General features: G+C 50.6%; 1 protein-coding gene across 4 annotated transcripts in view; it reads left to right on the top strand.

The window, feature by feature from the left end:
• Positions 1–12,235, top strand: part of RUSC2 (RUN and SH3 domain containing 2) — a 72,463-nt gene that overhangs the window by 56,468 nt on the left and 3,760 nt on the right. For 2 of the 4 annotated variants that reach the window (XM_035016372.1, XM_035016370.1), the window contains exons 2-5: positions 1,883–3,970; positions 9,879–10,508; positions 10,752–10,937; positions 11,107–11,247. In XM_035016372.1, coding sequence (XP_034872263.1) covers positions 1,951–3,970; positions 9,879–10,508; positions 10,752–10,937; positions 11,107–11,247 — 2,977 coding nt within the window. In that variant the 5' untranslated portion in view covers positions 1,883–1,950. Of the gene's footprint in view, positions 1–1,180; positions 3,971–9,878; positions 10,509–10,751; positions 10,938–11,106; positions 11,248–12,235 lie in introns of those variants that run through there. The other 2 variants (XM_035016371.1, XM_035016373.1) reach the window with 2 other exon arrangements.

Here is a 12,235-nt window from a genome sequence, read left to right as displayed (position 1 = left end):
GAGGCACGAAGGTTTTTAATTTTTATGAAGTCCACCTTCTCTATTCACTTGTCACTTGTGCTTTTGGTGTCATATCTAAGAAACCATCACCCAATCCAAGATAACAAATGTTTATTCCCGTGGTTTCTTCTAGAACTCAAACCTTGTAGCTCAGTTTAGCCTCTTTGGTTTCTACCTTTCTCTGTATCAACTCATTATCTTCATTCAATTCCCAAAGGGTTGGGAGTCCAACAAAGAAGTCTTCCTCTCAGAAAGAAAAGGGAGGGGAGAGGATAAACACTTGCTTTTTAATTTTGATGTAATTTAATTTATAAAAGAATTTTTAAAACTGAATTCCTCACACACTTATTTATCAGCCACTTGAATTTTTTCATTTATGTATTGCCTGTTCATGTCCTTGAGCATGTGTGACTTGCCTAGATCTTTTCGTACTCCACATGGGAAGAGCTGTGACCCTGTAATCTAAATGAGTTAAATTTTTAAAAATTGGTGGTATTAAGTATTCAACTAAATGGTGGAAAACTCAGGCATTGAGGAATTTAGGTTCACAGTGGGTGGAAGGAAAATGACAAGAATAAAAAGGGAGGGAAGAGAAATGAATGAATTAGCAGAAGTTAGATAAGAGGAGTCTGAGCAAGCAAGGACTCTTAGGACTTGAATTTGGTAGTACAGGAGACTAGAATTTGAGGAAGCCGTTCTGTCGCAGTCCAGCCAGCAGACCAGAGAAGCTCAGAATAGGCTCTGTGTGCTTGGGACCGGGAGACCTTGAATAGGAGAGAGCTTTACCTTAGCCTATTGGAGGAAAAACTGGGAAGAGAAGACTTTCTAGGGGACCCCCATGGTGAAAGTTCTGGACTGAAAATGGACAGAATTTGGGCACTTCAGAAGATCTGTATCCTGAACTGGACAAGAATGTATTAGGCCTATCATGTTTGCTAGGACTGCTGTGTGCCTGAGTGATACAAGAGATAGAAATAGACACCCACCCCCTCAGTGAGAAGGAAGAGGTTGGCATCACCCATACTTTTAGTCAAGTCACTCTAATGACCAACTCGGTCTCTGTATTCAAGAAGCTCCAGGACAGGGGCGCCTGGCTGGCTCAGTCGGAGCATGTGACTCTTGATCTCGGGGTTGTGAGTTCCAACCCCGTGTTGGGTGCAGAGATTACTTAAAAATAAAATCTTGAAAAAAGAAAAAGAAAAAAGAAAAAAAGCAGCAGCAGCTCCAGGACAGTAGTAGGGAGAGTGAGGATCATTAGCCCACAGCCGGCAGAGAGGGATGAGCATTCTGGGGCTCAGAGGAGAAAATGAGGTGACATGGGGGCAAACAATACAGAACAATTTAAAAATAGTTTTCTTGCCAAATTAATAGCTTATTGCTATGAGTCCATGATATAGTTCATCTTCATGATTTTCCCCTTATCTGAGAGCTTGCAAGCTCAAGCTGGGTCTAAGGCACCTCCCTGTCCTCCTCAGTGCCGAGCACCCTTTCGGTCTTCCTAGATGGTTTTTCTAAGGTACTATTCATACTTTTTTTGTACTTGGGACTAGTCATTGTTTACTGCTAAGAACTTGTCCTTGAAAGAAAAGGAGAAAGTGCTGTCCTTGAGATCCCCAGACCTTTGTAGGTGGCATGAAAAGGAGCTTGCCTTTTATCACCAAGTGGATGCACGGCCAATGAAGGGGGCACTCAAGAGCTGGACCCGTGCAGAAAGTAGGGCAGGGTAGCCCGGCCCTGTCGGGCTGTGTTATCAAGCTCCATCTTGACTCTGAGTCGTTTCTCCTCTTGGGTTCTTCTCCCTCTGAAAATGCTATGGGGAAGGGCATGTCCCTGACTTCCAGGGAGGTGACATTAGGTTCCCTTTCTTTCCCTCTCTCTCCAGGTGCCAAGCTCTCCTGATGAAATGTGTTCTGCCCCACTGGGCTCCGGGGGCAGTGTCTGGTGCTGTTGATGCCCTTGTTCGAAATTTCCAGAATGGATAGTCCCCCAAAGCTGACTGGAGAGACCCTCATCGTCCACCACATCCCCCTGGTGCACTGCCAAGTCCCAGATAGGCAGTGCTGTGGAGGGACAGGTGGAGGTAGTGGGAGCACGAGATCCAACCCTTTCTGCCCCCCTGACCTGGGCACCAGCCGGCCTGATCAAGACCTAGGACAAGCTGACTCGCTGCTGTACAACAGTCTGCACTCTGCCCCAGGGGGATCCGCACGGCCTGCAGACAGCACGAGGAGCAGGGTTCGGGATGGAAGAGGCCCCGGGGCCCCTAAACGACACAATCCTTTCCTGCTGCAGGAGGGTGTGGCTGAGCCAGGACTTGGTGACCTCTGTGATGACAGCATTGGTGACGGTGCCACCCAGCAGTCCTTCCACCTGCACGGGGCAGGTCAGCCCACCTTCCATCTGTCCCCTTTCCAGCTGCCACCACCTGGCCCTAGGGCGGGCAGGCCGTGGGGGGCGACGCTTAGTCGAGCTGGAGTAGTGGAGGGGCAGGAACAGGAGCCGAGGGCCACCTTGCATCCCCAGCACTGCGGCACTAGCCACTGCGGCCGGCCAGACCTGGAAGCAGAGACCATGGAGCTGGACGAGAGTGGGGGACCTGGCAGTGGGGGCGGAGCCAGTGAGACGTCGGGCTTTTCCTTCGATCCGGACTGGAAGCTCAGTTCAGATGAATCGCCGCGGAACCCAGGCTGCTCGGGCTCGGGGTCGCGGCGCCGCCGCTGCAGCAGCGCCTCCAGCCCGTCCGAGGCGGCCGACCAGTCCATGGGCTACGCGAGTGACTCCTCCTGCAACAGCTCGGAGGGCGTGCTGGTCACCTTCAGCACCCTCTACAGCAAGACGCACGGCAGCTCCCGCGCCAACCTCAACGCCGCCCCACAGTTGTGCAGCAGCTCTTCCTTCTGCAGCCGCTCAGACCCTGGCGCCTTCTACCTGGACCTGCAGCCCTCCCCAGCCGAGTCCAAGATGTCTTGTGAGTCCCACCACCCGGACAGCGGAGGCGGGGAAGGGAGCTACGGCTGCCCTCATGCCTCATCTCCCGAGCTCGATGCCAACTGCAACTCCTGCCGCCCACACTGTGAGCCCTGCCCAGGGGGGGCCGACCTCACGGCCTGCTTCCAGAGCCAGGCGCGTCTCGTTGTGGCCACACAGAATTACTATAAACTTGTCACCTGTGACCTGTCCTCCCAGTCATCCCCAAGCCCAGCTGGCTCTTCCGTCACCAGCTGCTCTGAGGATCACACCAAGATAAGCCCTGCGCCAGGCCCCAGCCCAGACCCTGGCCCCAGCCAGCCCTCTGAGTATTACCTATTCCAGAGGCCAGAAGTCCAGCCAGAGGAACAAGGAGCGGTGGGTTCCCCGGTGGAAGCAGCGGCACCTGTGGGCCCCACCGTGATCGAGGGGCAAGTGTACACCAACACCTCGCCCCCCAACCTCAGCACTGGACGCCAGCGCTCTCGAAGCTGCGATCGCAGCCTCGCGCGCAGCCCTCCTGTCCGCCTGGGCTCACTGGAGCGCATGTTGAGTTGCCCAGTGCGCCTGAGTGAGGGTCCTGCAGCCCTCGCTGGCTCTGGCTCCCCACCTCGGCGGGTCACCTCCTTTGCTGAGCTCGCCAAGGGCCGGAAGAAAGCTGCAGGCTCTGGCTCCCCGCCGCTTCGAGTGAGCGTTGGGGACTCCTCCCAGGAGTTCTCACCCATCCAAGAAGCCCAGCAAGATAGGGTGGGCCCACTGGACGAGGGCACTCGCTGTAGCCACAGCCTACCGCCCATGCCCTCGGGGCCGGGCATGGACCTATTTGGCCCAGAGCCCTGGTCCACCCAGGTCTGTCAGGGCCCCCAGGCCAGTGAGATGCCACCTGCTAGCCTCAGAGCTGCTGGGCAAGGCCCCTTGGCCCAGCTGATGGATCCAGGGCCTGCTCTCCCAGGGAGCCCAGCCAACAGCCATACCCAGAAGGATGCAAGAGCTAGAGCTGACGGTAAGGAACATAGAGGCTGGAGAATACCGGAATATATGCATGGCCTCCTCAATGATAGGGCCCTGGCAACCACCCCCTCCATAACCACTAAAGGTTCCTCAACCTAGATCCATCATCTTTCCAGTCCAGGTCATGTCTGACAGTTGTAATGGGGGGAAAGATAAAAAATACACTGAAATTATCAGGACTCAGAGACTGATATATTGGGAAAGGAAGTACGCAGACGGTTGTGATTATAAGCCTGGATGACTGGAAAGATGATGGTACGTGAATAGGGACCACAGACACTGATGTAAAGTGGATTTCCTGGAAAAGGGATAAAGCCCAAGTTCAGTTTGGGACATTTAGGAATTTGCAGTGCTTAAGGGATATGTCCCTTAGGCAAACCACACTGCAAGTCAGTGAAGTTCATTCTTTGATCAGTGATTGTTGCCGTTTTTCAAAGAGCCTGAAACCAGACACTTGACTTTTAAGCCTCCTGGGCCCGCTCTTCCCCTGTTTATTACATTTAAATAATTGTTTTATAAATGCTCTATGTTAAATGTTGGTGATGGAGAGATGTGAGGGACAGTCTCTAGCCTCAAGGAATTCTGACTAAGGATGAAAACAGAAAAGGAAACATAATTAAAAACACAGAGTTGGGGGAGGGGGGAGTGCGCCTGGGTGGCTCGGTTGGTTAAGCTGCCCACTCTTGATCTCAGCTCGGGTCTCAATCTCAGGATCATGAGTTCAAGCCCTGCATTGGAGCCTACTTAAAAACAAAAACCAGAGATGACGGTGTCCAGTACTGGTCTATGAGAGGGCTCTCTAGACAGACTAAAATGTCAGAGAAGGAGTGCTAACAGAATTTATATTTAAAACCAGTCTAGGGGCGCCTGGGCGGCTCAGTCGTTAAGCGTCTGCCTTCGGCTCAGGTCATGATGCCAGGGTCCTGGGATCGAGCCCCGCATCGGGCTCCCTGCTCGGCGGGAAGCCTGCTTCTCCCTCTCCCACCCCCCGGCTTGTGTTCCTGCTCTCACTAACTCTCTCTGTTTGTCAAATAAATAAATAAAATCTTTTAAAATAAATAAATAAATAAAACCAGTCTAGAAACAGGATGAGGAATAGGCTTTGTGGACACTTGTGAGAAGAACATTCTAGGTTCATACAGTAGTCCGTATAAAACCAACAAGGTACAGAATAACTTGATGCTTTCCAGCCATGGTGGGGTGTGGATGGAACTATTGAAGGATTTTAATCAGGGAAGTGGCATTTTGTTTTTTAACAGCTTAGTGGCATAGTTTTTTTGCATTTTAGAAAGATCACTGGTTGTTTGGGGGAAAGGTGGATTGGAAAGGATGCCCTGGGGGTCAGGAGACCACCAAGATCAGAGTCATCAGAATAACAGAAGTAGTTAAAACTTTGAGTGGATGAGAGCACCTAGGGAGAATGTGTGGAGTTGTAAAGGGAACAAGGACAGAGAGCCCTGAGGATACAATGATTTAAGGGTGAGCAGAGCAACACTCAAAGGTTCTGAGAAGAATTAGGAAAATAGGAGGAAAACCAGGGGAGAGTGAAGGCACAGGCACTAGAGGAGGAGAAAGTTTCAAAAAAGAGTTAGGTTCAACAAAGTTTTGAAGAGAAATCACTAACATTAAGGCTGAAGAATCCCGAAAACAACATTTGGGAATAGTGAAGGGGGGAAGCCAGATCGCAGAGGGTTTGGAAGGAGAGATAAAGCAGGGGAAAGGGAGATAAAAGAGAATCTGCTATGCTGTAGGCTCGGGTTGGTCCATATGTCTTTTCAAAAGAAGTGGGTTAAAAAACCATAAATGGTGTAATCTCTGCTATTGGGAAGATCATAGCCTCAGAAGACTTCACACTCCTAAAAGGACACAGAGGAGCTGCCCTTGGGGTGGAGGATGAAATGGGAGGCCTCCAGGGAGGAGGGGGGTCAGAAACAGCAGAGATTGGCCAGAGTCCTTTGGAACCCACCCCCTTCTTAGACTTGACTGTCTGGTGGGTGTCTCTAGGCGCAGGGGATGCTGTGGCTGGCATTCTGAGGGCAAGAACAATACTGGTCAGAGATGGGAGAGGCATTGAAACTGTTGTGTGTTTTTTTATTGGCTAAGGCTTTTCATACAGAGATGCTATTCCGTTCCATAAGTCTCCAGTGATCTCCCACAGGGCTCTTCTCTCAATTCTATACTTTTTTTAAAATTAATGAATGACAGTTCAATGAATTCATGAATGACAAAAGAAGCTGAGATCTCTTTGAGATCCTGAGCAGCAGAGTCAACGTTCAAAAAGATCTTACCAAATCTGGAAAGAACAAAACAAAAAAGCAGGGACCAGTGTCAGGTTTGATAGGTAAGCTATACTTGAGTTGATTTGGGATATTTAATTGATCGCACTCTCAGAATGAGTCAGCAGTTTGGAAGGGCTTCCAAATAGTTAAAATGACTGTCTTCCTTGATAGACTCCAGAAAGGAGAAGCTGATAGTCCTCTACTCCTCTAAATCAGTTAGTGCTCACCTGCAAGTTCTGGGTACCCCATTTTAAGAAGGAACTGAGGAACTGGGACTGTGTCACCTACAGAACAGCAGACTTGGGTGAATGTGGTCTCTGATTTTCTCAAGGGCTGTCACATAGAAAAGTGAGAAACCTTACTCTTTGTATTCCCTGGGGACAAAACTGAGACCCACTCCCCAGGTCAGGCCCCTCCTTCTCTGATCTCATTCCTCTGCCTCAAACCCTACTCAAACCCTATCCTGGGGACTTAGGGAGGATTTTTTAAAGAGTAGAAATAAACAGTCTAATTCAAACATACTTTATATAGCGGGTATAATAAAGCTACGGTTGGGAAGGCCTAATCTGAAAGCCAGGGTCAGTTCAGCCTTGAAATTTTATATTTAAATAAATGGATAGGCAGGAGGCATTCCCAGCAGGAAAGGCTGTGTACTTAAAGATGGGAATGGGGTGGGAAGAGTGGTGTCAATGAGAATGGCAGGTGTGGGAGTTTGAGGGGAGAGCAGTCTAAATGGTGGCAGGTGTGGATACCTATTTGAGAAGATTAGACTTTATTCTGTGGGCAGTAGGGTCACAGGGTATTTTAGGAAGCAATCTGATTTATGTAAGAAGATCTGGATGCAGCGAGACTAGCCTGAACCAAGGGTGACAGTGGGGCTTCATTCATTTACTATTGATTCAGTACCTACTATATACTGGGCTCTATTCTAGGCACTGGGGATACATCAATGAACAATTCAGAAACACTGCTTTTTTTGGAGCCCTTATGAGGAGTAATAGACAAAAACCAAGATAACTTCTAATAGTGATAAAATGCTAAAAAGAAAATAAAACAGGATAATGAGACAGAGTATGACTTGTCAGAGGGACTGGGGTGGTCACCACTGAGGAGGTGATGTTTGAGCTGATGCCTGGATGATGAGTTGATTTCAGGCAGAACAGCAGGTGCAAAAGATCCCGAGATGTTAATGGACTTGGCATGTTTAAGGACAGAAGGAAGTGTGGCTGGAGCACAGTAAGCAAGGGAGAATGACAAAGGTTGCTCTCCAAGCACAGATTGGAGGTGACAGGAGGGTATATTTTGAACATGTCCCCTAGGAGTGAGTCTGAAACCCCTCCCTGATGGGGTTGTGATCACTATCCCCTTAAGACTCAGTGAAGTAAGGGGCGCCTGGGTGGCTCAGTTGGTTAAGCGACTGCCTTCGGCTCGGGTCATGATCCCAGGGTCCTGGGATCGAGTCCCGCATCGGGCTCCCTGTTCAGTGCAGAGCCTGCTTCTCCCTCTCCCTCTGCCACTCCCTCTGCTTGTGCTCTTCTGTCTATCTCTCTGTCAAATAAATAAATAAAATCTTAAAAAAAAAAAAAAGACTCAATGAAGTAAATAAATGGGAAAAGATGAGGGATACCATTTCCTATGTAGTGCAATGTGATAAAGAGAACATTAGCCCCTAAGTCAGACTCTGGCTTAGCAGAATTCTAGCTCTGCCACTTCCTAGTTGTGTGACCTTGGGCAAATGACTTAATGTCTCTAAATTTCCAATACCCTGAGCTGTCAGGTAAGGGTATTAATTCCTGTCTCATAGATTTGTTGAGCCGGAGTTGTGCCCAGTGAGCCACACCCAGGGTTTCTCGCTTCGTAGAAGCTCACAGCGCCACCTTGTGTCATGCAGATGTTTACAGTGTGCGGAGTGTTTTGTTGGGTTTTTTTTTAGAAGCACAACTCACGCACAAAGACAATCTGGCTGTGCAGTATCCTGGAGTTTTGTTAGTTCTGAGCCCTGTGTCTTGAGAGACACTGACCTGAAGATTGGCTGAAAGAACAGGAGAGGACCAGCCTTGGGGATCACAACTCTGTGTAGAGGGAGCAAATGTGGACCCTGAGGCCCCAATGCCAGGATCGTGAAAGAGTGGGAATGGGGTTGATAGGGGTGACAGGAGGCTGATTCCAGCTGCAAATGAAGAAATATCATGGTTAGATTTGCTTAAGAATGAAATGAGTCAGCTTTAGTGGAGACAGGCGATGATGAGTAAAACCTTGAAGTAAATAACATCTTACCCTGAATATCTGTGACCTTTACTCCAACTCTTTAGGCCTTAGAAACAAAGGAAATGGTGGTTCTGCCATTGACAGAAATGGAAGTCATCAGGGGAAAGGTGATAGATGAATTGCTTTAAAATAGCAAATTTTGGGGGTGCCTGGGTGGCTCAATCGGTCATGATCCCAGGGTCCTGAGATCAAGCCCTGCATCGGGCTCCCTGCTCGGCGGGAAGCCTGCTTCTCCCTCTCCCACTCCCCCTGCTTATATTCCCTCTCTCGCTGTCTCTGTCTCTGTCAAATAAATAAATAAAATCTTAAAAAAATAATAAAATAAATAAAAAGCAAATTTTTAGGGGGAAGGGGCAGACGGAGAGGGAGAATCTTTTTCTTTTTAAGATTTTATTTATTTTAGAGAGAGTGAGCGAGTGGGGGGAGGGGCAGAGGGAGAAGGAGAGAGAGAGAGAATCTCCAGCAGACTCCTTGCTGAGCGCGGAGCCCAACATGGGGCTTGATCTCACTACCCGTGAGATCATGACTCATGAGATCATCTGACCCAAAACCAAGAGTCAGAGGCTTAACCGACTGAGCCACCCAGGCACCCCAGATGGAGAGAGAGAATCTTAAGTAGGCTCCACGCCCAACACAGAGCCTGAGATCATGACCCGAGCTGAAATCAAGATTCGGATGCTTAACTGACTGAGCCACCCAGGCACCCTTAAAATAGCAAAATTTTTTTTAAGATTTTATTTATTTATTTGACAGAGAGAGACACAGCGAGAGAGGGAACACAAGCTGGGGGAGTGGGAGAGGGAGAAGCAGGCTTACCCGTGGAGCAGGGAGCCTGATGCGGGGCTCGATCCCAGGATCCTGGGATCATGACCTGAGCCAAAGGCAGACGCTTAACGACTGAGCCACCCAGGCGCCCCAAAATAGCAAATTTTAAGTGAAAGCGGAATGATCCAGAGATTAAGGGGAAGGTGGGGGCTAAAGCTGTGGGTTCGGGAGTCATCTGTATGAATGCCTGAACTTGAACAATGCAGGGACGAAAGTGTAAAGGGAGATCTAAGAATGGAGCCTTAAGATACACCCACCCTTGAAGTCAAGAAAATGAAGATGGGGTGAATAGTCAAGAGTACAAGAGAGTTCAGCATCATAAAAACAATAGAAAAAGTTTTACAAAAGATGGGAGGCACACTGTCATATTCCCAAACTTGGATTGCCCTTACCCCATTCAGTTCCTACAAGCCAGGTCCTGCCCATCTCTTCCCCTCTCCCCAGTGAGCATCATCCGTCTGCTCCTTTGCTTCCTGTGCTGGGGGCGCCAGGGTCTGTCTGATTCTTCCTCCATCACTGTCGCCACAGGCGGCGGTGCGGAGAGCCGACCAGTCCTTCGCTACAGCAAGGAGCAGAGGCCAACCACGCTGCCCATCCAGCCCTTCGTGTTCCAGCACCACTTCCCGAAGCAGTTGGCCAAGGCCCGCGCCCTCCACAGCCTTTCCCAGCTCTACAGCCTCTCTGGCTGCAGCCGTGCACAGCAGCCTGCCCCTCTGGCTGCCCCCACTGCTCCAGTCCCAGCCTTAGCTCCCTCAGGGGAGTCACAGGCACCCACCAACAGAGGGGCCAGGAAAGCTGGGCCTGAGCCAGAAACCTCACGGCCGTCACCCCTGGGTAGCTACTCCCCAATCCGCAGTGCTGGCCCCTTTGGGCCCAGCACCGACTCCTCTGCTTCCACGTCGTGCTCCCCTCCTCCAGAGCAGGCCACAGCCACAGAAAGCCCACCCCCATGGAGCCACTCCTGTCCTCCCGTTGCCCGGCCTGCCACCTTCCAGCAGCCACAGAAGGGGGATCAGAAGATACTGACCTTGGCTGAGTACCGTCTCCATGGAACAGGAAGCTTGCCTCCTCTGGGCTCCTGGAGATCTAGCCTCAGTCGAGCAGAAAGTCTAGCACGGGGAGGTGGTGAGGGCAGCATGGCCTCCAGGCCCAGTAACGGTATGAGCTTTACCCTCCACCGCAAGCATTTCTACCCGACCCCCCCCACCCCGCCTTTGGATGCTTTCTTATACTCCAACCTGGGGTAAGGGGTTAAATGTTTACATCTCCTTCCCCAGCACCTACGGATAATATCCAAGCACTCCCAGCCCTCATATTGTATATGACTGCACTGGGTGGATGTGAAATGCTGTCTCCTGCTAACTCTTGCCCGTCTCTTCTGCTCATCTGTTCTGCTTTCAGCCAACCACCTATCCCCTCAAGCACTCAAGTGGCGGGAATACAGGAGGAAGAACCCACTAGGGCCACCTGGATTGTCAGGGAGCCTAGACCGAAGGCCACAGGAAGCTCGGCTGGCCCGAAGGAACCCCATCTTTGAGTTCCCTGGCTCCTTCAGTGCTGCTGGCCATCTGAACTGCCGGCCGAATGGTGTGTGGGCCGGGTGCCCAGTGGACCCAGGGCAGGCTCTACCGCAGCTGGGCAGGGCTGGAGAAGGGGCAGGCCCACAGGAACGAGTCCCAGAGGGTATGAGGCACAGAACTGAGCTGCAGCTCTTGGAAGGAGAGTTGCTTGAGATTGATTTTTCTCTTCTTTCCAGGTCAAATAGTGAAGCCATTACCACTGACCTGCCCTGACTTCCAAGACCCCTTTTCCTTGACTGAGAAGCCTCCAGCTGAGTTTTGTCTGTCCCCAGATGGCAACTCAGAGGCCATTTCCATTGACCTGCTTCAGAAAAAAGGTGAATGTTACCCCCAGCTCAGGCCAGGAATTCTGTTGTCGGTACCTATTTGTGCCTGTTGCCCTACTGTCTAGCCCTCCTAGAACTCCCAAGTGCTAGGAAGGAATCAGCACAGGAATTGGGGCACGAGGTAGCAGTCCGTGCATCGTGTAGGACAAGTGTGCCTGAATGCACAAGGATCATTTATCAGATGCTTAAGAATCAGGCTTTGGTCTCTTACCTCAGGGAGCTAAGTAGAGTGAGGGATACTGCCATGCCATAAATAAATGGCCGCGTGCTCTAATGGGGGGAGTCCCAAGTACAACAGGGCCTAACAGCTTGGGTAAGCATGATGGTAACATCTACTAAGATGTTGAGCAAATAAGGGACCACTGGACCGAGAGAGAGCTGTTTCAGTGAGATGATGGGGAAAGAGTTGAGCATCATTGTGGGCTGAAGGGAAGGAGCTGTGGGGAGGGAGAAAGATGAAGCTGAAGTTCCCTGTAGAGGCAGAGTGGGGGGTTCAAAGCTGGGAAAAGGGAAGAACCTTGAGCAAGATGGAAAGAGAGTGAGGGGGGCGGGAATGAGGGTAGACAGAATGTAGTTATGTCTTTTGGATGGACAGGGAAGTTGAATTGATGACCAGTGGCCTCGGTTCGAGGTCGAACCAAGGGCTTGAGAAGAGGGGTAAAGATTTGGCAATGTGAGAGCATAGCAGAGGACACTGCAAGGCACACGTCAAAGAGGTGCCCTTGTCGGTCACTGTTGTGAGTGGCCCTGGACTTTGTCCAGCAGCCAGTAGCCTGGTTTCTCAGAGCAGAGAAGATGGATAGTTAGCTCGATCCAGGACTGGAGTAAGAGGGTCTTGAAGATAAAATCGCTGAGATGCGTCCACTGGCGGTGACAACAGGGCTTGAGGACTGGGCAAAAACAGGGAGGGGTCAGGGCCTGGTCCTGAGTAAGACTGACACCCATGTGCAGGGACAGAGAGAGAGAGTGGACGCCCCTC

Source organism: Mirounga leonina, unplaced genomic scaffold (assembly GCF_011800145.1).
Source record: "Mirounga leonina isolate KUSES-001 unplaced genomic scaffold, KU_Mleo_1.0 Mir_170, whole genome shotgun sequence".
NCBI classification, from domain to species: domain Eukaryota; kingdom Metazoa; phylum Chordata; class Mammalia; order Carnivora; family Phocidae; genus Mirounga; species Mirounga leonina.
Note: the sequence above shows the minus strand (reverse complement) of the source record. Positions and strands in the feature narration are given on the sequence as shown.